Source organism: Coregonus clupeaformis, unplaced genomic scaffold (assembly GCF_020615455.1).
Source record: "Coregonus clupeaformis isolate EN_2021a unplaced genomic scaffold, ASM2061545v1 scaf0010, whole genome shotgun sequence".
NCBI lineage: Eukaryota > Metazoa > Chordata > Actinopteri > Salmoniformes > Salmonidae > Coregonus > Coregonus clupeaformis.
Genome location: NW_025533465.1, coordinates 1,167,512 through 1,190,415, shown reverse-complemented (window position 1 = coordinate 1,190,415; position 22,904 = coordinate 1,167,512). Strand labels below are relative to the sequence as shown.

The following is a 22,904-nucleotide window of genomic DNA, read 5'->3' as shown; positions in this document are numbered from 1 at the left end:
AAGCTATAAATGCTGTCAATTGATTGATTGGTGCTGACGCAAAACTGATAACAGCAGAATTTCCTAACCTAATCAGAGTAACTATCAGAAAGTAATATCTAACAGTTGTTGATAAAGAAAGGCAAACACTGGAGGCATTTTAGATATTCAATATTTATTCTGTGATACTGGTCAAGATTAGTCACTCTACTTTTCACCATATCTTCAGTTTTGAACCTCCTGGGGAAAATGGAAAGAACGAAAGTAAGTTTGTGAAGAGATAAGACCATTAGACATGAAATAACAAAAACACATAGGCCTAATCATTGTTAATAACTGCCAAATAACCCCCACATATACATTACTACATGTACATACAGATGTTATTTTGAGTCAGTTTGCTACAGCAGAAAAATAATCCTGCAGCAACAGGAAATGTGAATTATTATGTGGATTATAATTAATGGATATTTTTGTAGGGGTTGATACATTTTTTGTAATGAAAAATCAAGTCAGAAATTTCAAAGTGGAAATTACAAACTTCTAAAGCATTTTTAAACCTCAAATACACAACAAGTTGTAAATGTCCTGCATTGCAGGAAAGTAATCCTGCAACAGGGTGATCAAATTAAGATCCTACATCTGTACATACTGCACACACTCTCTTACCCCAAAGTGCTCCCAGCCTGTGATCTCTGAGTAGAAGGCGTCTCCAGGACAGGAAGTGTTAACCAGCTGTCTGTGGCCATACAGGGTGAAGTTGCCGACCAGTCGCCCGCCTCCTACAGCACAGGATGCCAGACGATCTCTCACCAGCTCCATGGTCTGCTGCGATGGCAAACTGGAGGTGTAGTCACCAATGAATGACACCCCATAGCCCTTGGAGTTGTAGCCCTTAGTGTGAGCTCCTTGCCAGTGCCACCCACGCCCTTCATAGAGGTACCCGTCAGAGCCTGCCACAAAGCTGGAGGCAAACATTGGCAAGAGATGAGTGATTCATCATTTCATCATGAGTGATTCGTCATCAAGTCACATTTTGCTTGGTAAACAACAATTCCCAGAAGCATTGGACAGTGGCTAATTTCTAACTCCTAATTATGAGAGCGACACAGACACACACATATTCTGTATACTCAAACTTGACACATACATAAGCATTGTGGTTTGCGGGGAGGCTGTGTAGTGTACTTGCCTTCAGAAAGTATTCACACTTTTTCCACATTGTTGTGTTACAGCCTGAATTTTACATTTATTAAATTCAGATTTTGTGTCACCGGCCAACACACAATACCCTATAATGTCAAAGTGGAATTATGTTTTTAGACATTCATTATTAATGAAAAGCTGAAATGTCTTGAGTCAATAAGTATTAAACCCCTTTATCATGGCAAGCCTAAATAAATTCAGGAGTAAAAATGTGCTTACCAAGTCACATATTAAGTTGCATGGATTCACTCTGTGTGCAATAATAGTGTTTAACATGATTTTTTAATGACTACCTCATCTCTGTACCCCGGCCCACACATACAATTATCTACTGTATAAGGTCCCTCAGTCGAGCAGTGAATTTCAAAAACAGATTCAACCACAAAGACCAGAGAGGTTTTCCAATGCCTCGCAAAGAAGGGCACCTATTGGTAGATGGATAAATCAAAACAAAAAAGCAGACATTGAATATCCCTTTGAGCATGGTGAAGTTATTAATTACACTTTGGATGGTGTGTCAATACACCCAGTCACTACAAAGATACAGGTGTCCTTCCTAACTCAGTTGCCGGAGAGGAAGGAAACCACTCAGGGATTTCCCCATGAGGCCAATGGTGATTTTAAAACAGTTACAGAGTTTAATGGCTGTGATAGGAGAAAACTGAGGATGGATCAACAACATTGTAGTTACTCCACTAACCTAAATGACAAAGTGAAAAGAAGGAAGCCTGTACAGAATACAAATATTCCAAAACATGCATCCTGTTTGCAATAAGGCACTCAAGTAAAACTGCAAAAAATGTGGCAAAGAAATTAACTTTATGTCCTAAAAACAAAGCTTTTTGTTTGGGGCAAATCGAACACAACACATCACTGAGTACCACTCTTCATATTTTCAAGCATGGTCGGTGGCTGCAACATGTTATGGATATGTTTGTCATTGGCAAGGGAGTTTTTTAGCATAAAAATAAATGGAATAGAGCTAAACACATGCAAAATCCTAGAGGAAAACCTGTTTCAAATTCACCTTTCAGCAAGACAATAACCTAATACACAAGGCCAAATATACACTGAAGTTGCATACCAAGACAACAATGATCAACAACCAACTTAACAGAGCTTGAAGAATTTTAAAAATAATGTGCAAATATTGTACAATCCAGATGTGCAAAACTCTTAGAGACTTACCCAGAAAGACTCACAGCAGTAATCGCTGCCAAAGGTGATTCTAACATGTATTTACTCAAGGGTGCGAATACTTATGTAAATTCGATATTTTTGTATTTAATTGTCAATACATTTGCAAGCGTTTCAACAACAAAAAAATCACTTTGTCATTATGGGGTATTGTGTGTAGATGGGTGAGATTCCTTTTTAAATGTAATTCATTTTGAATTCAGGCTGTAACACAACTAAATGTGGAATAAGTCACGGGGTATGAATACTTTCTGAAGGCACTGTATATCCTAAGACCTGTGTACTACACATACCTGTATCCAATATCGTCCCAGCCCCGGTCATCCTGGTGAAAGCGTTGCATGGACCTCATGTCTGCAGAGCACTGCTGAAAGGTGAGACAAGGCTGGCCAGGCTGGTAGGTGTGGTGGATGTACATGAACGAGAGGGGGAGGGACAGGGGGGTGGGAGTGCCCCGGTATGGTGCAGCCCCCCACTGACATCGCGGGATAATGGCTGGACAGTCTATAGGTAGGGAGATCCAGAGAGAGATTGAGTTTTAACATGTTTATCCACTCCTTTTTTCAACAATAAAAACATGTCTCAATTATTGTTACTATTTGTGCTTTCTTGGATCAAAGTCAAAATTATTCCAATAAATGTTGACCTATCCTTTTTAGCTTTCCTTGAACTACAGTAACCCTCTCTATCTCCACTGTCTCCCTCTGCAGTGGGGTTTACTTACCCATGTATCTGTGGACAAACTCGTTTATTCCTTCCCTCACCACAGCTGTCAGCTCTTCCTTTTCCTGTGCCAACATCGTAGAGTGGTCGATCAGTCTCCTCTGTAGGACCAGGGATCTCACCACCTGCCTCTGCAGGAGGGGCGGCCTGGCCAGTTCTCTGAAGTTCTCCCTGCGTAGTCGGCTGATCAGACGAGCAGCAATGTCCTGTCCTTCCCCCTCAAGACGGTGACAGTAGTACCTCCTCAGTAGGCTGCTCAGCTTGAGAGGACGCTGGGACTGAGTTGAGACCTCCATCCCCAGAATCACACCATCCATACCGCCGTTAACCAGGGCATCGGTGGCGAGGGAGGGCTTGTCGGAGAGGGTAAAGACCTGAGGTGAGGTCACGTCGTCCCAGCAGCCATCAGGGCCCAGTCGTTGGGAGAGGAGAGAGCTGTGGAAGCGCTGGAAGGACAGGCCCAAGTTCCTAGCCAGAGTGAGGGGGTACAAGCCACGGACAAGACACCTCGTCTTAGACACTAGCCCAGCTTCGATACCCAGGAGGACTGGGCTCATAGCAACCGTGGTGCCATCAGCAGTAAGGACAACCCCTTCCTCTCTACCTCTCTCTGTCACCTTGTGGCGCATAGCCCTGCCAATGAAATCTGAGAGATTGGAGTCCATGACTGGTGCCTCTGAGGTGCTGTCCTCCCAGATAGTGCCCAAGAAGTGCTGCATGAACTCATCTCTGAGACCGGCTGCCCTGCGCAGGCCTCTCAACACAGCTACGGGCTCCAGTCCAGGGTTACTGTCTTCTACCTGCTCCAACACTCTGATGAAGTCATCCATATGCTGGGAGGACGTGACTGAAATCAGAAAACACACTTGTTTACATTTGATAATATTCAGCATCGCTTTTCGATAAACAGAAACTACATATTGTTCTGTAATGTGTATTAATAACTGCACCCTATATTGCCTAAAATAGCATTTTCTTGCAATTTCTTACTCTAAGTAGCTGTAATGCATTTCCTTGCTGACTTTCTTGTTCTCTCTTGAAAAGAGTTTGACTGGTCACGACCTTTGAATAAAACTAAATAAATAGGAAAAAATTGAACACAAACAGATTCAGTTACCTTTGGTATCAGTGTGAGCACTGACCACGACCACAACAAGGGTCAGACACCATTTCCAGTGCGGTTCCATTGCAGAAATCATTGAGTCTTCAACACCCTGTGCTCCTTACATGTATTATCCATTGCCTCGGCTACCTTGAAACATTTATAGGAAGGCAAACACATCAAGTGAATTATGCAACCACTGTACAAACAGATAGGGTGCTGATTATTTTGAGCCATTTATTGAGGAACATGGTGTGGGAAATTGACAACTGTTAGGTAAGTGTGTTTGGACATGTGTGTTTGTCCTTATGGCTCAAGGTCTTTCTGAATTTAAATGTTTCATTGTTTACATTATTGCATTACACCAGTGTCACAATTACAACCTTTAGGTGGGCAATTTATTTTCCTCTTCTCTTCGAGTACTTTGCATAGACTGTTGTTTCATAATATCTCAATATTAAACAGTAGTCTGTTTAAAACTACTGTACAACAGCATCACATTATGTGTTGTGTTTAAGTAACAGTCTCTTTTTAATCATTGAAAGGTCTGTGACACATGAGAATGGCCCTGGAAATACACAGCAAGACCTCACAAAAGACATTTCCATGCATGCATCCTTTTACAGGAATATTTTTTAAACCATGCAAGTGACTTCAGGACATCGTGCATTTTTCTGAACTTTTTCAATGCATGTAATTTAGATTACACTTGAGGCAATGGCTATATGTCAGATGAGCAACAAAGATGTGCACATGCACCGCTGATCATAGATCAGTGCTTTACTAGGACAAGACACGTGACCAGAACAGGAAGTCACCAGCACAGCAGCAGGTTTAAAACATTGAAACAAGGTAAGGGGTTTAAGGTCCTTGTATAAGAATAATTAACGAACTAAAGAAATATGTTTAGCCTGTTAACATTGTGAGTGACTGAGTTTTGGTCTTTCTGTCGTGGAGTGAGTTCGCTAGCTTGCTTGCCAATTTTAGCAAGCTAAATTAGCACTAGCTTGCAGCTACATTAGCTGGCTAGTTACGCTATCATCCAATATACTGAATCTTCCAATTTCATCTGCGCTAGCAGCCCCAGCTGCCACTGTTGTTTCTTCAATGCAATTAGCTCCTAATCTTTAGCTAATATCTTTGCGTATGTACTGTATGTAAAGAGTTTGACAGTTGCCTGACTCCTAGCCGCGCATGCGCCGATGCTAGCCCTCTTGAGGCGCGGCTACCTGAATCGCAAATGAACCCCCATAGGCCCTACCCCTTAACTTGACTGACGCGCGAGCCACGTGACTACACACCAGACTACTACCCCCCTAGGCACTTGTTTAAATCTTTTTTTTAAACAATTATACTCATCCAATACAAACTTGTTAAGACTGATAGGTAAACATGACTGTGCTTGAAGATCCTGCCCTCTAGGTCAGTTAGCTAGCTATAGCTAATCCTCAGATCTTTACGTGCTTAGGGTAGTGGTGAGGGGTTGATTTGGAATTCAGATGGCTAGCATATTATCACATCAGGCTATTTTACTTCTATTTACAGATCACTCTCTTTCAGAAAATGGACACTCGGTTCACGAGAGGAAAGTCAAACATCCTGGAACGACCTCTAACCCGTCCCAAGACTGAAGTCAGTGTGAGTGCCTTTGCACTGCTCTTCTCTGAGATGGTGCAGTACTGCCAGAGCCGCGTGTACTCTGTGTCCGAGCTGCAGCAACGCTTGGCAGACATGGGTCAGAGCGTTGGCGCCAGTATGCTGGACGTGCTGGTGCTGAGGGAGAAGAATGGGAAGAGGGAGACCAAGGTGCTTAACATACTGCTCTTCGTCAAGGTATGTGCTTGCATGGGCTCAAGGTAGATAACAAGTTCATATGTAACAGTCTCGTAAGGTGTAAGACCACTTGTCATTATGCCAATGCATAAGTACATGTCTATAATTTTCAATCTGCTTCATATAGGTGTCAGTATGGAAAGCCATGTTCGGTAAGGAGGCAGACAAGCTGGAGCAGGCCAACGATGACGACAAGACCTACTACATCATAGAGAAGGAGCCACTGATCAACGCTTACATCTCTGTGCCCAAGGAGAACAGCACACTAAACTGTGCTGCATTCACCGCTGGCATCGTAGAGGCCATTCTCACACACAGTGGCTTCCCTGCCAAGGTCACAGCCCACTGGCACAAGGGCACCACACTCATGATCAAGTTTGACGAAGCTGTGATAGCCAGAGACAAGGCCCTGGATGGCAGATAGGGGAGACAGGAGAGAGTGTAGGTGTACACATGATAGAATAAGAGAATGATGAAGATGATCATCATTATCACTATTAGGTCTCAGTTTGAGTGAACAAGCCTGTAATGTGAGATGTGGAATGAGTGGTCTGTCTGTAGTTAAGTCTGCATATGAGTTGTTGAGTTGTGAATATACAGTATATTGAGAAGTGAAACAGAATGTCTTTATATCACCACATGAGAGACTAAATATGAATTAATGATTACTCGTTAAGCCCAATTCAGAGCTATTATATTTATTTGGTCCAAGAAAGGTCCATATGAGATGACATTTATAAAGGTCAATGTTTCTTGTGAATCTCCTCAGTCAGTCAACCCTTATCTAATGACTGACATTCTCACTGACAGTGTATCTTAAACCAGCTCTCAAGACTGCATAGGACATATGTGAATGTCATCTCTTTTGTTTTTGATATCTCAAGACATTTCAGAATCACACAAAGGACCAACACATTGAAGATATGGGCTGCAGTATAATACACCAATATGTGCAATGGTTTACCCTCCAACTTTGAGTTTAACATGGTGCAATTAAAGACTGTCATTTTGTTCCCTAAACAAATATGACATTTTAAGCTATTATTCAAAATATGTGAAATGTGAAAGTTATCAGTGGTCATTTCCAGAGCATTGTGCTGGCAAAAATGTCCTGAGTTAGGGGTTTGTAGGTGTAGTTTCATTCTTCACCTTTATTTGTATTGTTTCTATCTAGACACGTTTGAAATACGTTTACTGTTTATCACCGTGTGTAAGCATTTTAGCAATAAATTTATATTAAAAGACTTGAGTAATTCTAAAGATCAGGTGATCATGTGTAGAAAATCGATGTATCCAGGGGTGTGTTCAGTTCGTTTGAACGCTTGCTACGTTCAACGATTTGTACTTAACATTTACATTTTAGTCATTTTGCAGACGCTATTATCTACACGTTTTCCCTAAACGTTCTTGGACAGAGTTTGAAGTACATTTGCTCCGTACGTTGGGTGTCCCGGAGTGTAGCTTGAAGAAATAAGTGACATATTTAAAGGGCAGCGGATGCATTTTGAACCCACAACCCCTCCCTCTTTTTCAACTGGTCGTTCAGTATGGCACTGTTTCCGTTCAATTGAACGTTCTATTACGTTTTTATGTACTGAACGCAGCCTAGCTTTGATCATTTTACTATCAATGCAAGGGTGGTGCTAATTGGGGCTTACAAACGCTATCACGAATTAGATATTTTGAGACCAATTACTTTTCCAGACAACATGTCACATGGTGATTGTCATGTGACCATTGGAAGCTGCGGCTTTGTGATTGTCGGCAGAGCCCATATTCTCTTGTAATTTGTTTCCTCAATGTTTAGCTTTCGGACAGTCCTAAACAATAATTTCTTATTGTATTTACGCTTATGAATTCATTAATGTCCTGCAAAGCATCGCCATGGCATCATCGAACTGTAACTGCATCCAAGACGGTACAGGTTGGTCATGTATTTCAATTTATCAGTCTAGCAGAAGCCTAATTCTTAAACTAAAGGCGTATACAATAACTATTTTCATAAGGATAATGTATTTGTTGTATAGTGTTAAATGAGAAGGCTGCATGTCATCTGTGAGTGCTCAGCATTGCAATAGGTTGATAATAGGCTAATTGTATGGCAATAATGCTTCCATTGCTGTATCATACCTAGCCCAAGAATATACTAAATGTTCTTTTCAGAAGCGAATTGACTCTGGCAGCCAAAACAGCCAAAGAATCCATCTAAACGTGAATCGATTCGCAAAAACATTAAGCCCTCTACTTTCATATCACATCAAAATAATTTCAAAAATGCAAAATATACTCTTAACAATTGCAGCCGATAGTATTTTTCAGTTACAACACGTTTGTGGCGTCCTTGTTCCCACACAGGTGTTGGGAGACGCAGATACATAATTAGCAGAGGTAGTCGCCTCTGTCTTCCGTAAACAAGCGCTGTAACATGGAAATATGTCCGTGTGGGAACCCTAACCCTATAAAGGTGTATTAATTGTTTTTTGTTTTGTTTATGGAAAAGTATTTGTTGATATGAAAGTTAAGTTCCATATGTTTCCAAAACTGTATCCCTTGCAAGGCCTATTTGCTTTTAGAAAGAGCTTCAGGGCTCTTTCAGAGCCTTGGACGCCCAACTAACAAACGTTCCCACAACTTTAGAGAATGTTCCCTTAAAAGTCTCTTTAGGTCATTAACTCACTTTTTCATTGGGATGTGCAAGGAATGTTTCCAAGAGACCATCCCCTTAATCTCAAATAGAACTTGGTTGCCATGTTCTCCATAATTTAAGATATTAATGTTCTAACCACGTTTCATAAACATTCATGTGTCCAGTTTTCTGAGGGTTAGGAGAATATTCCATCAATGTCCCACCAAACAGCGCTGTATGGAAGCACAAAGCTGGTTGCCATGTTCTCAGAACATAAGTTAATGTTCTAGACGCGTTTCATGGGAACGTTGCAACAACATTTCTGTGTATCAGTTGTCAGGACATCGACAGATAGGCCAATAGTTTTCTGGAAAGGGCCTAACTATATTGGCCCATTAAGCACATGCCCTAGATATATCATTATTGGGACAGTTGTTGGGGCATTTGTCATTGGTAATGGAGGCCTGGGTTCAAGACCTGCTAGGAGAGTCACCCTACTCTCTCATTCTTAGCAATATACACTGAGTGTACAAAACATTAGGAACGCCTTCCTAATATTCAGTTGCTCCCCCTTTTGCCCTCAGAGCAGCCTCAATTCGTTGGGGCATGGACTCTACAAGGTGTCAATAAAAAAATTTAAAACAGAAATACCTTATTTACATAAGTATTCAGACCCTTTGCTATGAGACTCGTAATTGAGCTCCGGTGTATCCTGTTTCCATTGATCACCCTTGAGATGTTTCTACAACTTGATTGGAGTCCACCTGTGGTAAATTCAATTGATTGGACATAATTAGATAGACATGTCTGTGCCTTTCCTAAGGTCCCACAGTTGACAGTGCATGTCAGAGCAAAAACCAAGCCATGAGGTCGAAGGAATCCTCCGTAGAGCTCCGAGACAGGATTGTGTCGAGGCACAGATCTGGGGAAGGGTACCAAAACATTTCTGCAGAATTGAAGGTCCCCATAAACACAGTGGCCTCCATCATTCTTAAATCGAAGAAGTTTGGAACCACCAAGACTCTTCCTAAAGCTGGCCATCCCGGCCAAACTGAGCAATCGGGGTAGAAGGGCCTTGGTCAGGGAGTTGACCAAGAACCCGATGGTCACTCTGACAGAGCTCCAGAGGTCCTCTGTGGAGATGGGAGAACCTTCCAGAAGGACAACCATCTCTGCAGCACTCCACCAATTAGGCCTTTATGGTAGAGTGGCCAGACGGAAGCCACTCCTCAGTAAAAGGCACGACAGCCCGCTTGGAGTTTTCCAAAAGGCACCTAAAGGACTCTCAGACCATGAGAAACAAGATTCTCTGGTCTGATGAAACCAAGATTGAACTCTTTGGCCTGAATGCCAACCGTCACGTCTGGAGGAAACCTGGCACCATCCCTACCGTGAAGCATGGTGGTGGCAGCATCACGCTGTGGGGAATTTTTTTAGCGGCAGGGACTGGGAGACTAGTCAGGATCGAGGGGAAAAATGAACAGAGCAAAGTACAGAGAGATCCTTGATGAAAACCTGCTCCAGAGCGCTCGGGACCTCAGACTGGGGCCAAGGTTCACCTTCCAACAAGACAACGACCCTAAGCACACAGCCAAGTCATCGCAGGAGTGGCTTCGGAACAAGTCTCTGAATGTCCTTGAGTGGCCCAGCCAGAGCCCGGACTTGAACCCGATCGAACATCTCTGGAGAGACCTGAAAATAGCTGTGCAGCGACGCTCCCCATCCAACCTGACAGCACTTGAGAGGATCTGCAGAGAAGAATGGGAGAAACTCCCCAAATACAGGTGTGCCACGCTTGTAGCGTCATACCAAAGAATACTCGAGGCTGTAATCACTGCCAAAGGTGCTTCAACAAAGTACTGAGTAAAGGGTCTGAATACTTATGTAAATGTAATATTTCAGTTTATTTTTAATACATTTGCAAACATTTCTAAAAACCTGATTTTGCTTTGTCATAATGGGTTATTTTATGTAGATTGAGGGGGGAAAAAACAATTTAATCCATTTTAGAATAAGGCTGTAACGTAACAATGTGGAACTAGTCAAGGGGTCTGAATACTTTTCTATTGAATGGGCTATATCATACCTACTGATCCAATGCATGCTTGAATTATATAGTTCTAGTAAAAATATAATACCACATCACTTTTTAGATATACCTTCTCTATGTTGTATGTAGGAACCCATGTCTGTCATTAATTCTCTCTCAGAGAAGGATGAGCTGTTCTCACCTGTGAGCAACTACAGCTCCCATGACCTCAGTGGCGGGAACCCCCGGCTCACCGGTCTGGTAGGCTCAGAGCTCCGGCAACAGCAGGAGGAGGAGGCACTGCGGAGGAAGCTCAAGTACTTCTTCATGAGCCCCTGTGACAAGTACCACGCCAAGGGCCGCAAGCCCTTTAAACTGGTCCTGCAGCTGCTCAAGATCCTCATCGTTACTGTACAGGTGGGCCTTTACTGAACTGAAGAGTTGGTATTCATGATGGGGCTTCTCAGTTGATTTTGATGATTGTTTTAACCTTTAATCCCCTGTCACTCCCTTCTCTAGTTAGTCCTGTTTGGCTTGAGTAACCAGATGGTGGTGACATTCAAGGAAGAGAACACAGCATCCTTCAAACACCTTTTCCTTAAAGACTACCGGGATGGCTCTTCAATGGCAATCCACACACAGAGTGAACTCTATAGCCATATTTATTATGCTATAGATCAGGTACTAGTATCTCAGTACGCAACTCTAAACAGAGACAGGCAGATGAGTGACTTCTCAACCCTCTCATTTTGCTCTCTGTAATGCCTTATGTTATTGTTGTTTTTAAATTATCTTTTGTCTTCATTGTCTGTCTATATTATGTCTTGCTATTAGTATAACTGTATGTTATCTATTACATGCATCACCCTTTCTATTTTATTTTCCTCAGTACCTGGCTCTACCACAGACATCAGTGGGGCGGTATGCATATGTATGGGGTGAGGGTGTGAATGGGAGCGCCCTCTCTCTATGCCAGCGGTACTACAAGAGGGGCATCATCGACCCCATCAAAGACACCTTTGACATCGACCCCCAAGTTATCACCGGTACCCTGGCCGCATTCTCCTTTTTTTCTCCTTCTGTTTATTAAGTTGTCTATCAAATTCCCCCTTCATGTATTTCACATCAAAATCTGTCAGTCTTGGTTTTTTTTATCCACTGCCAGTTCTCTTTGGCCCGTAAGGAAGTGACTGTTAGTGAGTCAAAGCTCCACATATGTCAAGAGTTGCCCTCTAACCGTGCCCTACTTTCAGTGCTGAGAATAGATCCTGTCCATAAAAAGCACTAACCATATAAGTGCTATTTCCACTACCATCAGCAAAATAATAGTTGGAGAGCTGGCCAGATGGAAGTCTTCTGTTCAATTCACCTGCTGATTTCACAAAGATAGTTCATTAGCACACAGTTTTATGTGCTTTGGCAACGGACCATTGTTTGAAATGTTATCAGAAGTGTCAAGGTTGGCAACTTAACAGAAGTAGTTAAAGTAACCTTGTTTTTCAAAATGTTGAAATTGTGAAAGTCTATATTTTCCATTGGCTTTGGAAAAAAGTGAATAACGGAATACTTGCAAGTGTCAAATGTACACTGAGTATACAAAACATTAAGAAGACCTGAGTTTGAAGACTCAAGAGACAGATTCCAACATCTGTAAAATGTAATACTTCCTCCCCAAAACAAATCCTCCTCCAAATATGGTATTTTACAGTTAATACCTTCAATGGCACTCACACACACAAAGTCGAAAAAATATTAAAAGTAATGAGGAAATCTTGATGCAAGAGTGTGTGTGTGTGTGTAGAGTATGACCATGTGAGTCCAGGTGAAAGCTGTGATCGCTTATTGATGTTACTTGTTAAATCCACTTCAATCAGTGTAGATGAAGGGGAGGAGACATGGATTGTGTATGTGTGCCATTGAGGGTAAATGGGCAAGACACAAGATTTAAGTGTCTTTGAACGGGGTATGGTAGTAGGTGACAGGCACACCGGTTTGTGTCGAACTGCAACCCCGCTGGGTTTTTCACGCTCAACGGGGGGGGGGGGTGCAACTCGATATTAGGAAGGTGTTCCTAATGTTTGGTGTACTCAGTGTATATGGTTCTGGAAATGAAAATCGTCTGGGTTTTTGTTCCTCTCTCTCAACTTCCTCTTACTCCATCCTTCTGTCCTTTTCAGATTGCGTTGGTGTTGACCCACTACCAAACCCTCCTTCTCCTCCTGATTACAGTGACTACAAGAACTTCACTCTCCAGTTTCACAAGTGAGACACCCACACAATGGTCTCCCTCGCTCCCTCTCCCCCTTTTATTATTGCATGCAATTCCTCATGGGGTTTTGAATCCCATTTTTGTAATTTTGTCAGTCCTTTCTTATGCTAATGTCACGAGTCATTTCAGCATTGCATATCAACATAGATAGAACATTACTAGGTAACATCACTTCTCTATTGAGATTACATGCATACATTCCTCTTACTGGATCTTGTCTCTCTTCTTCTTCTTGGTCTCCAGGCTGATCAATGTGACCATTCAGTTCCAGCTGAAGGCCATAAACATCCAGACCATCATCAACAATGAAATCCCAGACTGCTACACCTTTGCTATCATGGTGAGATGACCTATCAATTTCCCCTGAACAGCCCAGTCTTTCCCCAATATGCATTTAAATCGTGGTTGCCACTGCAAAAAAGATTAAATGATAAAAACAACAAATTAAATACAAAAATGTGGGATAGTAAAACGTTTTCAGTGTAAACTTAAGCGACTAAATACAGATATAACATACAGTGGGGAGAACGAGTATTTGATACACTGCCGATTTTGCAGGTTTTCCTACTTACAAAGCATGTAGAGGTCTATAATTTTTATCATAGGTACACTTCAACTGTGAGAGACGGAATCCAGAAAATCACATTTGTATGATTTAAGTAATTAATTTGCATTTTATTGCACGACATAAGTATTTGATACATCAGAAAAGCAGAACTTAATATTTGGTACAGAAACCTTTGTTTGCAATTACAGAGATCATACGTTTCCTGTAGGTCTTGACCAGGTTTGCACACACTGCAGCAGGGATTTTGGCCCACTCCTCCATACAGACCTTCTCCAGATCCTTCAGGTTTCGGGGCTGTCGCTGGGCAATACGGACTTTCAGCTCCCTGCAAAGATTTTCTATTGGGTTCAGGTCTGGAGACTGGCTAGGCCACTCCAGGACCTTGAGATGCTTCTTACGGAGCCACTCCTTAGTTGCCCTGCCTGTGTGTTTCGGGTCGTTGTCATGCTGGAAGACCCAGCCACGACCCATCTTCAATGCTCTTACTGAGGGAAGGAGGTTGTTGGCCAAGATCTCGCGATACATGGCCCCATCCATCCTCCCCTCAATACGGTGCAGTCGTCCCGTCCCCTTTGCAGAAAAGCATCCCCAAAGAATGATGTTTCCACCTCCATGTTTCACGGTTGGGATGGTGTTCTTGGGGTTGTACTCATCCTTCTTCTTCCTCCAAACACGGCAAGTGGAGTTTAGACCAAAAAGCTCTATTTTTGTCTCATCAGACCACATGACCTTCTCCCATTCCTCCTCTGGATCATCCAGATGGTCATTGGCAAACTTCAGACGGGCCTGGACATGCGCTGGCTTGAGCAGGGGGACCTTGCGTGCGCTGCAGGATTTTAATCCATGACGGCGTAGTGTGTTACTAATGGTTTTCTTTGAGACTGTGGTCCCAGTTCTCTTCAGGTCATTGACCAGGTCCTGCCGTGTAGTTCTGGGCTGATCCCTCACCTTCCTCATGATCATTGATGACCCACGAGGTGAGATCTTGCATGGAGCCCCAGACCGAGGGTGATTGACCGTCATCTTGAACTTCTTCCATTTTCTAATAATTGCGCCAACAGTTGTTGCCTTCTCACCAAGCTGCTTGCCTATTGTCCTGTAGCCCATCCCAGCCTTGTGCAGGTCTACAATTTTATTCCTGATGTCCTTACACAGCTCTCTGGTCTTGGCCATTGTGGAGAGGTTGGAGTCTGTTTGATTGAGTGTGTGGACAGGTGTCTTTTATACAGGTAACGAGTTCAAACAGGTGCAGTTAATACAGGTAATGAGTGGAGAACAGGAGGGCTTCTTAAAGAAAAACTAACAGGTCTGTGAGAGCCGGAGTTCTTACTGGTTGGTAGGTGATCAAATACTTATGTCATGCAATAAAATGCAAATTAATTACTTAAAAATCATACAATGTGATTTTCTGGATTTTTGTTTTAGATTCAGTCTCTCACAGTTGAAGTGTACCTATGATCAAAAATTACAGACCTCTACATGCTTTGTAAGTAGGAAAACCTGCAAAATCGGCAGTGTATCAAATACTTGTTCTCCCCACTGTATGTAGAAAATATATAATGGCGCAATATATTTTAAAATAAGATCATCTTTGAGAACTAACAAACACCAAAATAAAAGTCATGGCATGTGGCCCCCATTTATTTTGTTATAATTTTTGTGTCACTCAGATAGCATAAGAACACGGCATAAGCCATGACAAAATGTGTAGAATTGCAGGAAATTAGCTTTAAAACAGGAAAATTGTCTCAGCGGCCAAGAGGGCCAATAAAACCGCGCCATTGGCCATGCCCACTAGAACGCCACACCCCCTCGCCCAACTTTCCCACCGCTGCTGAAAAAAATCCTAGGGGAAGCACTGCAGCCCCATACAGTCCATTGTATCTTTAGACAGCTGTTATAAAGCCAGGATTTGTGTTGTAGCTACGTTTACAGTGTGTGTATTGTGGCTGCTGTCAGGTTGTCCTGGATAACAAGGCTCACAGCGGCAGAGTGAAGATCAGTCTGCTCAACCATGCTTCCATCAAGAAGTGCAAAGACCCCAACGTGTGGGGACATGGTGAGAGAAGGAGGGATGGGGGGGTACTGACGTTTTGATTGGGAGGTAAAGCTTGAGATTGATTCACTTCTTTCCTGCTGTTCCTTACTAGCCGTTTGCCTCTTCCTTCCCTTCACTCCCTGACTTAATTCATTCAAACACCCCTCCTCTCTTCTTCCTCCCATAGCGGAGAACTATGCACGGGAGGCTTTTGATGTGCTGGTGGCCATAGTGTGTCTGCTGTCCCTGCTGCTGTGTGGTCGCTCCATCCTCAGAGGCGTCATCCTACAACATGTAAGACCAAGGCTGAGCCCCAAAAGTAAAAAATGTTGTTACATTGTAATTATACTGAACAAAAATATAAACGCAACAATTTCAAAGATTTTACTGAGTTATAGTTCATAGAAGGAAATCAGTCAATTGAAATAAATTCATTCATTCATAGGCCCACCCACATGGGAGCCAGGCACACCCTCTGGGGAGCCAGGCCCAGCCAGTCGGAATGAGTATTTCCCCCACAAAAGGGCTTTATTACAGACAGAAATACTTCTCAGCATCCTGACATATTTTCTCTTATCTTACCACCACTAATGAGATGGGTGTGCTTGATGCATGTTGAGTCGACATTCTCAAAGTCAGGGGGCGTGGTCGACAGTGCACACCTCATCTCTCCTGTTACATCCAACCTGGATCGATATTTGTTTTTAATGTAGACGAGAGCACTGAATCAGCGTACCATGAGTCCCTTTGAGTCAGGACCCAAAACTCCTCCATAGCGACCCGTGAATTCGTTGTCTGCAGCCTTCGATCACATGACCGCTCGATCAGCTGTTCGATTTCACTTACCGGCATGTCAACTGAGCCAGGATCACAGTCAAACGGACTTCGCTGATTCGGTCACTCATCTGTAGATTTTTGGGGGGTATTTCCCCTGCATGCTTGCGTCCAGATTGTTCAGTTTCCCAAATATGTATGTTACATAGGCAAGGAGACACATTTTCTATTCAATACACAAATTCAACAAAGTCTGTTTTTTACATCCATTGCGAATGACAACAGTTCCTTTCTCAATTACATATTTTTTTACAACACTCCCCCTCGATAACCACCAAGCCTTGGTGTAGGAAATAGAACATTGTCATGCTCTGATCCCATATCTCCACATAGGTTTGCGAACGGGCGTGCGCGATATAGTTTACAATCGAAGTTACCTGCTGCATATATCCGAGTTCTGCGCTCAGCTCTTTTGCCGCCAATTGCTCTTGGTGTATCCATTATAGCTCAGTGGGTGTATCATACAATGCATCCATATGGCAGAGGGAGACCCATTCATAACTAAAGTGCAGAGGCCTGCCCACTGTCCTGCCATAGATGGAGCCCCATCTGTGCAAAAGCCCACCATTCGATCCCATGCGATCTCTTTTTCGTCAGTATAGCCAGCACACATAAGGTGGAGTTTGAGTCATTCAGTCAGTTTACTCTTGACTGCTAGCTATAACATAAATTCTTAGTTTCACAGTGTTATCTGACAACGGTATTGATGTGTGTTTCTGTGCCTCTGTCGCCCCACAATTTGTTTTCACCTCATCAATTGCGGCTGGTAATATCAGTCTCTGCAATAGTGTGTTGTTTCATAGCATAGCGGGCTTAGCCATTCACCGTGGGAATGATTCCAGTGCAACGGTCAAGTGCAGCCTTTTCCCACGACCTAAGGGCGTTCTCTGGTCGAATTTTAACTTTTAGATTTGAATAATTTTCATTTAGATTTTTAATGTTAACCACATTACAATGATTTTGAGAGACAAAGACGGTAATATATACCGAACCAGTCAAAAGTTTGGCCACACCCACTCATTCAAGGGTTTCTCTTTATTTTTACTATTTTCTACATTGTAGAATAATAGTGAAGATATCAAAACTATGAAATAACACATATGGAATCATGTAGTAACCAAAAAAGTGTTAAACAAAGTAGCCACCCTTTGCCTTGATGACAGCTTTGCACACTCTTGGCATTCTCTCAACCAGCTTCACCTGGAATGCTTTTCCAACAGTCTTGTAGGAGTTCCCACATGCTGAGCACTTGTTGTCTGCTTTTCCTTCACTCTGCGGTCCAACTCATCCCAAACCATCTCAATTGGGTTGAGGTCGGGTGATCTGATGCAGCACTCCATCACTCTCCTTCTTGGTAAAATAGCCCTTATACAGCCTGGTGGTGTGTTTTGGGTCATTGTCCTGTTGAAAAAACTAATGATAGTCCCACTAAGCGCAAACCAGCTGGGATGGCGTATCGCTGCAGAATGCTGTGGTAGCCATGCTGGTAAGTGTGCCTTGAATTCTAAATCAATCACAGACAGTGTCACCAGCGAAGCACCATCACACCTCCTCCTCCATGCTTCACGGTTGGAACTACACATGCGGAAATCATACGTTCACCTAATCTGCGTCTCACAAAGACACAGCGGTTGGAACCAAAAATCTCAAATTTGAGGACAGATTTCCACCGGTCTAATGTCCATTGCTTGTGTTTCTTGGCCCAAGCAAGTCTCTTTTTTTTATTGGTGTCCTTTAGTAGTGGTTTCTTTGCAGCAATTCGACCATGAAGGCCTGATTTCACGCAGTCTCCTGTGAACAGTTGATGTTGAGATGTGTCTGTTAATTGAACTCTGTGAAGCGTTTATTTGGGCTGTAATCTGAGGTGCAGTTAACTCTAATGAACTTACCCTCTGCAGCAGAGGTAACTCTGGGTCTTCCTTTCCTGTGGCGGTCCTCATGAGAGCTAGTTTCATCATTGCGCTTGATGGTTTTTGCGACTGCACTTGAAGAAACGTTCAAAGTTCTTGGAATTTTCCGTATTGACTGACCTTCATTTCTTAAAGTAATGATGGACTGTCATTTCTCTTTGCTGTTCTTGCCATAATATGGACTTGGTCTTTTACCAAATAGGGCTATCTTCTGTACCCCCCACCTTGCTCTGGCACCCCAATGGTGGAACAAGCTCCCTCACGACGCCAGGACAGCGGAGTCACTCACCACCTTCCGGAGACATTTGAAACCCCACCTCTTTAAGGAATACCTGGGATAGGATAAAGTAATCCTTCTACCCCCCCTTACCCCAACCCCCAAAAAAATACATTGTAAAGTGGTTATCCCACTGGCTATAAGGTGAATGCACCAATTTGTAAGTCGCTCTGGATAAGAGCATCTGCTAAATGACGTAAATGTTGTCACAACATAACTGATTGGCTCAAACGCATTAAGAAGGAAATAAATTCCACAAATTAACTTTTAACAAGGCACACCTGTTAATTGAAATGCATTCCAGGTGACTACCTCATGAAGCTGGTTGAGAATGCCAAATCTAAAATATATTTTGATTTGGTTAACACTTATTTGGTTACTACATGATTCCATATGTGTTATTTCATAGTTTTGATGTCTTCACTATTATTCTACAATGTATAAAATAGTACAAATAAAGAGAACATTTTTTAACCAGGATTTTGGAAATTCTCCCGAGACCCCATTTTCATATCAGGCAACCCCACATAGGGTCGCGACCCCTAGTTTGAGAATCGCTGGTTTATTCTGTTAATTTGTCTGATCTGTCTCTTTGTGTTTGTCTGACAGGAGTATGTCCAGTTTTTCAGACACAGGCTGAATCACAGTGTGTGCTGGGCAGACAGGATGGAGTTCATTAACGGCTGGTTCATCCTGCTCATCATCAGTGACCTGCTCACCATCACCGGCAGCTTCATCAAGATTGGCATAGAGTCCAAGGTAATACAGAACAATGCATTGATTTTAGTTTTATATCTTTCCAGGCCTGCGCCAGTCCCCCCCACCCTTAGCATTAGACAGAGCAAATAATGTAATTATTAATACAAATAATTACTTTGACTCTGTCCTTCAGACCATGTCGTTGTATGATGTGTGTGGGATTCTGCTCGGTACTTCCACTCTGCTGGTGTGGGTGGGAGTCCTCCGCTACCTCAGTTTCTTCCAGAAGTACAACGTGAGTGACACGCATATTCAGTCACACAAAAATGCAAACATTGACATTTAAGCTGAATGGCTTTCTGAGGAGGTTTTGCATCACTTCCCACCTCTTTTTCTTTTTCCATGTGTAAATTAGTCTTACGTTTTCTCACTCCCTCACTCTCAGATCCTGATTGTGACACTGCGGGCTGCCTTCCCTAATGTAATCCGCTTCTGCCTCTGTGTAGCTGCCATATACCTGGGTTACTGCTTCTGTGGCTGGATCGTGCTGGGGCCCTACCATACCAAGGTATTTGGTCATGGACAGGACATACACACATATATATTTGTGTATTGTTAATGAATAATACAAATATATCACAAATAAACGTGTTCTAATATACCAATTCATCCTCCTCTCTGTCCCCGCAGTTCCGCTCTCTGTCCATGGTGTCAGAGTGCCTGTTTTCTTTGATCAACGGGGATGATATGTTTGTGACGTTTGCTGAGATGCAGAAGAGCAGCACGCTGGTGTGGGTGTTCAGCCAGGTCTACCTCTACACCTTCATCTCCCTCTTCATCTACATGGTGCTCTCCCTCTTCATCGCCCTCATCACCGGAGCCTACGATGCCATCATGGTACTGTGGATGGGAGGGGAGCGGGAGGGATAAAGGATGAGGGGGGTGATAGAAGGGGAGGATGAGTGATGGCGGGTGGAATGAGTGAATGGAGAAATGCAGGAGACATGATTTTAGGGACATTGAAATAAAGATGGAGTGTTGATAAGTGCCATATGGAGAAAATGGTGCAATGTACAGAAAGTAGGATGGAAGAAGATTCTTTACAGTAGTTTAATCGAAGCACTCTGTTTGTCTCTCTACAGGCCCAAACCCAGGAGCCGATGCACATCACAGACCTGCATGCATTCATAGCAGAGTGTACTGATACACCTTGCTCTGGAAAGTTCCGTGGCCCAGAGGCATCCTCCTGTTCATTCTGCTGCTGCTGTGACTGATGAGGAGGAGAGAGAAAAGAGGAGAGCGGGAGTATGTTCGTGTGTGTGTCATTCAGGGTTTGATGTTTTTGTCTTTGAAGTAATCTCCATTCCATTGATATAGATTGGTAATTTGTCTCTATATTTCAGATCCACCAGTGGGAGGATATCTTCCGGGTGATCTGACCTTGGACTACACTGTCCTCTGTAGGATGTGGCGCGCCAGTGCATTTAAACTCACATAGACTGGTACAGTACAACCTACATGTTACTAACTGCTGTAGATCGCACATTAATATTTAAAATGCCAGTTCATTGGGTTTTTATAGCTAACAAGTTACATTCGTATGGCTAGCACATTCTGCTAACTAATTCATGACTGTAATACAGCAATATAGCTAGCTGTCGTTTCAGAGAGGAAACTGATTTTGCACAACGTATATCTGAATATGTCTTACTAAATAGTTTTTTTTTGTTTATTTATGGTGCAATTGTTTTGATTTAAATTGTCGATAAGCCTTTGTTGAATTGGGTCTGCATGACCCTATGACTGAGGGACGGCAATGGTTTAATTGTGCTTTACTGTGCCTGGGGGCCCTCAACGTTATGATTGTCCTCTGAATCAAGTTTATGACAGATACACACTAACAGACAGGCTGAAACATGCACACCATTATGTACTGAAGGCTACTCCCTATTTTCCTCTTTGGTCCTTTGTTCCCTTCTCCTCCTCTGGATGGGATGACTACATGTTCAAGGACCTGCAACCATAGTTAGTCATCAATACGTATGAAGCCTTTGGTGTAAAGAGCCAGGTGACCCTGGCCTGTACACCAATGCACTGCGAGACAGAGCCATAGTGGGTTTTATAGTGCACTGTACAGACTCCATATTGTTGAGGAAAAGCCTTTTTTAACAATGTTGTTTTAAAACCACCCTTATGAATTATTTTGTTGGATGACTGTTGCACCAAAATACAAGGCCAGTAAGGGAGGTTCAGTCTTTATTTTATGAGATATGTCTGACATTGTGATATTGAATTCAGTGTTCATTTATTGATTATCTTTCTGGGCAAATTAATTCTGCAAACCAGTATGTGGTCCAAATCATGATTCACTGAAGGAACGGGACTGAATTATCATATTTTATCTGTTTTGTTTGAAAAACCTTTTGAAGTGATGATGTAATTTCATAGTATGAAAGCTCATAGTGATGTTCATTAGGAGAAAAAAGGACTCTCATTGCACAAGATTCATAAGGGATCAAAAGGAAGGGAAGAGTTGTCAGGATAGGACAAATAGAGAAATCATTGATGCCTACCCAGAATGCACTGTTTCTGGTGAAGGTGTGTTTTTCCATGACATGTTTACTTGAATAAATAATCTTTGTATGTGTTGACGACCAGAAAATATGTACATTTTTCAATTCTTTGAATGTTTTTACTTAGTACATTTATCTTGCTTGAGATTGTTATCAGGGACCCATATACGATGAGTCGTGATGACAGAGCTTGAAGCGGTGCTAAACGTCTCATGGCATACAGCACAGTGGAGCAGCAGAATACTTGTAAGGGGTGTAGTAGTACTGTATTTCTTAACTACATGTGTTTTATACTCTGCTAATGTGATAATTTCTGATGTATTTAATTGTTTTCCTCTTTTTTACAAAATGTTGTGGTTGGTTAGACTGACACTAATAATTTTGGATGAGCATCTCACTTGTACAGATTTGTTTACTTTTTTTAAAGCCGTTCTCGTCTCATGCACTTTTTGTTCAGTACATTGCATTTCTGTGCCACCTCTCTATCGAATGCCAGTAAACCTCCTCCAATTAAAACTATTGAAAATCGTACTGTTTATTTCTACCAAGCAGAGTCCTATTTTCTGTTGATGTGGTCCATGTTATTACATGTAGCTTTTCTGCTCTCTCGTGTCAAGGACATGGACATTTACATTTAGTCCTCTTCATAGTCACTGAGGCAGAACAACCATTTCCTTTTGTCAATTATATCGGTTGAGTGGTCGACCTGTTATGAACTTTTAAAGGGTAATGTGACAAACTTGCTTTAAGACAGTTTTCTATGTATATGGATTGATGGTGAATTGTGCTTGTTCAGATCATCATTGGTTCTCATCCTCATGCCAGGGCCTGCCCAGTACAGTGCCCCTGTGACTGTGGTGGTATGATAGCATCACTAGAGGGAGACAGGTGCCTCTTGTCTGATTACACAACCTCTACCAGCCAGCCAGTCAAAGGAAATCAATATCTAAGAGGCCATAAAGAAAGAAGAGGAAACAGAAACGAAGGGGATGAGAGAGGGAAATAGTTTAGAGTAGCTTGTTTTAAAGGGCCAAAATGTAC

At 42.5% G+C, this 22,904-nt stretch overlaps 3 protein-coding genes across 6 annotated transcripts; 2 read left to right on the top strand and 1 right to left on the bottom strand.

The window, feature by feature from the left end:
* Positions 1 to 137: 137 nt before the first annotated feature.
* LOC121551010 (N-acetylmuramoyl-L-alanine amidase-like) lies at positions 138 to 4,381 on the bottom strand. Its single transcript, XM_041863518.2, has 5 exons — positions 4,223 to 4,381; positions 3,107 to 3,952; positions 2,676 to 2,886; positions 649 to 943; positions 138 to 219 (listed from the first exon to the last, which is right to left on the bottom strand). The coding sequence occupies exons 1-5, from the start codon at positions 4,302 to 4,304 to the stop codon at positions 205 to 207; spliced, it is 1,449 nt and encodes a 482-aa protein (XP_041719452.1). The 5' UTR covers positions 4,305 to 4,381; the 3' UTR covers positions 138 to 204.
* A 593-nt stretch (positions 4,382 to 4,974) lies between these two features.
* Positions 4,975 to 7,284, top strand: LOC121551011 (trafficking protein particle complex subunit 5-like). 2 transcript variants are annotated; one of them, XM_041863519.2, is made up of 3 exons: positions 4,975 to 5,059; positions 5,753 to 6,040; positions 6,168 to 7,284. In XM_041863519.2, the coding sequence occupies exons 2-3, from the start codon at positions 5,771 to 5,773 to the stop codon at positions 6,462 to 6,464; spliced, it is 567 nt and encodes a 188-aa protein (XP_041719453.2). In that variant the 5' UTR covers positions 4,975 to 5,059; positions 5,753 to 5,770; the 3' UTR covers positions 6,465 to 7,284. The 2 variants fall into 2 exon arrangements, with proteins under 2 accessions (XP_041719453.2, XP_041719454.2); XM_041863520.2 differs by having other exon boundaries at positions 4,994 to 5,059; positions 5,768 to 6,040.
* Positions 7,285 to 7,659: 375 nt separating this feature from the next.
* On the top strand, positions 7,660 to 22,391 carry LOC121551009 (mucolipin-1). 3 transcript variants are annotated; one of them, XM_041863516.2, is made up of 14 exons: positions 7,660 to 7,958; positions 10,877 to 11,112; positions 11,215 to 11,376; positions 11,585 to 11,741; positions 12,873 to 12,957; positions 13,208 to 13,304; positions 15,492 to 15,591; positions 15,758 to 15,864; positions 19,201 to 19,350; positions 19,484 to 19,585; positions 19,736 to 19,858; positions 19,981 to 20,187; positions 20,433 to 20,595; positions 20,694 to 22,391. In XM_041863516.2, exons 1-13 carry the CDS (start codon positions 7,925 to 7,927, stop codon positions 20,562 to 20,564), a joined length of 1,692 nt encoding a protein of 563 aa, XP_041719450.1. In that variant the 5' UTR covers positions 7,660 to 7,924; the 3' UTR covers positions 20,565 to 20,595; positions 20,694 to 22,391. The 3 variants fall into 3 exon arrangements, with proteins under 3 accessions (XP_041719450.1, XP_041719449.1, XP_041719448.1); XM_041863515.2 differs by having other exon boundaries at positions 7,660 to 7,964; positions 20,433 to 20,605; XM_041863514.2 differs by having other exon boundaries at positions 7,661 to 7,964.
* The last annotated feature ends 513 nt before the right edge of the window (positions 22,392 to 22,904 follow it).

Bases quoted from the DNA above. Each gene is read 5' to 3' on its own strand.
- LOC121551010 (XM_041863518.2), bottom strand. From the start codon at position 4,304: ATGATTTCTGCAATGGAACCGCACTGGAAATGGTGTCTGACCCTTGTT. The intron at 3,953-4,222 runs GTAACTGAATCT...TTCTGATTTCAG, and splicing joins TGCTCACACTGATACCAAAG to TCACGTCCTCCCAGCATATG. The intron at 944-2,675 runs GTATGTGTAGTA...GTTTGCCTCCAG, and splicing joins TGGGACGATATTGGATACAG to CTTTGTGGCAGGCTCTGACG.
- LOC121551011 (XM_041863519.2), top strand. From the start codon at position 5,771: ATGGACACTCGGTTCACGAGAGGAAAGTCAAACATCCTGGAACGACCT. The intron at 6,041-6,167 runs GTATGTGCTTGC...TGCTTCATATAG, and splicing joins ACATACTGCTCTTCGTCAAG to GTGTCAGTATGGAAAGCCAT.
- LOC121551009 (XM_041863515.2), top strand. From the start codon at position 7,925: ATGGCATCATCGAACTGTAACTGCATCCAAGACGGTACAG. The intron at 11,377-11,584 runs GTACTAGTATCT...TATTTTCCTCAG, and splicing joins TTTATTATGCTATAGATCAG to TACCTGGCTCTACCACAGAC. The intron at 15,865-19,200 runs GTAAGACCAAGG...TTTGTCTGACAG, and splicing joins GAGGCGTCATCCTACAACAT to GAGTATGTCCAGTTTTTCAG.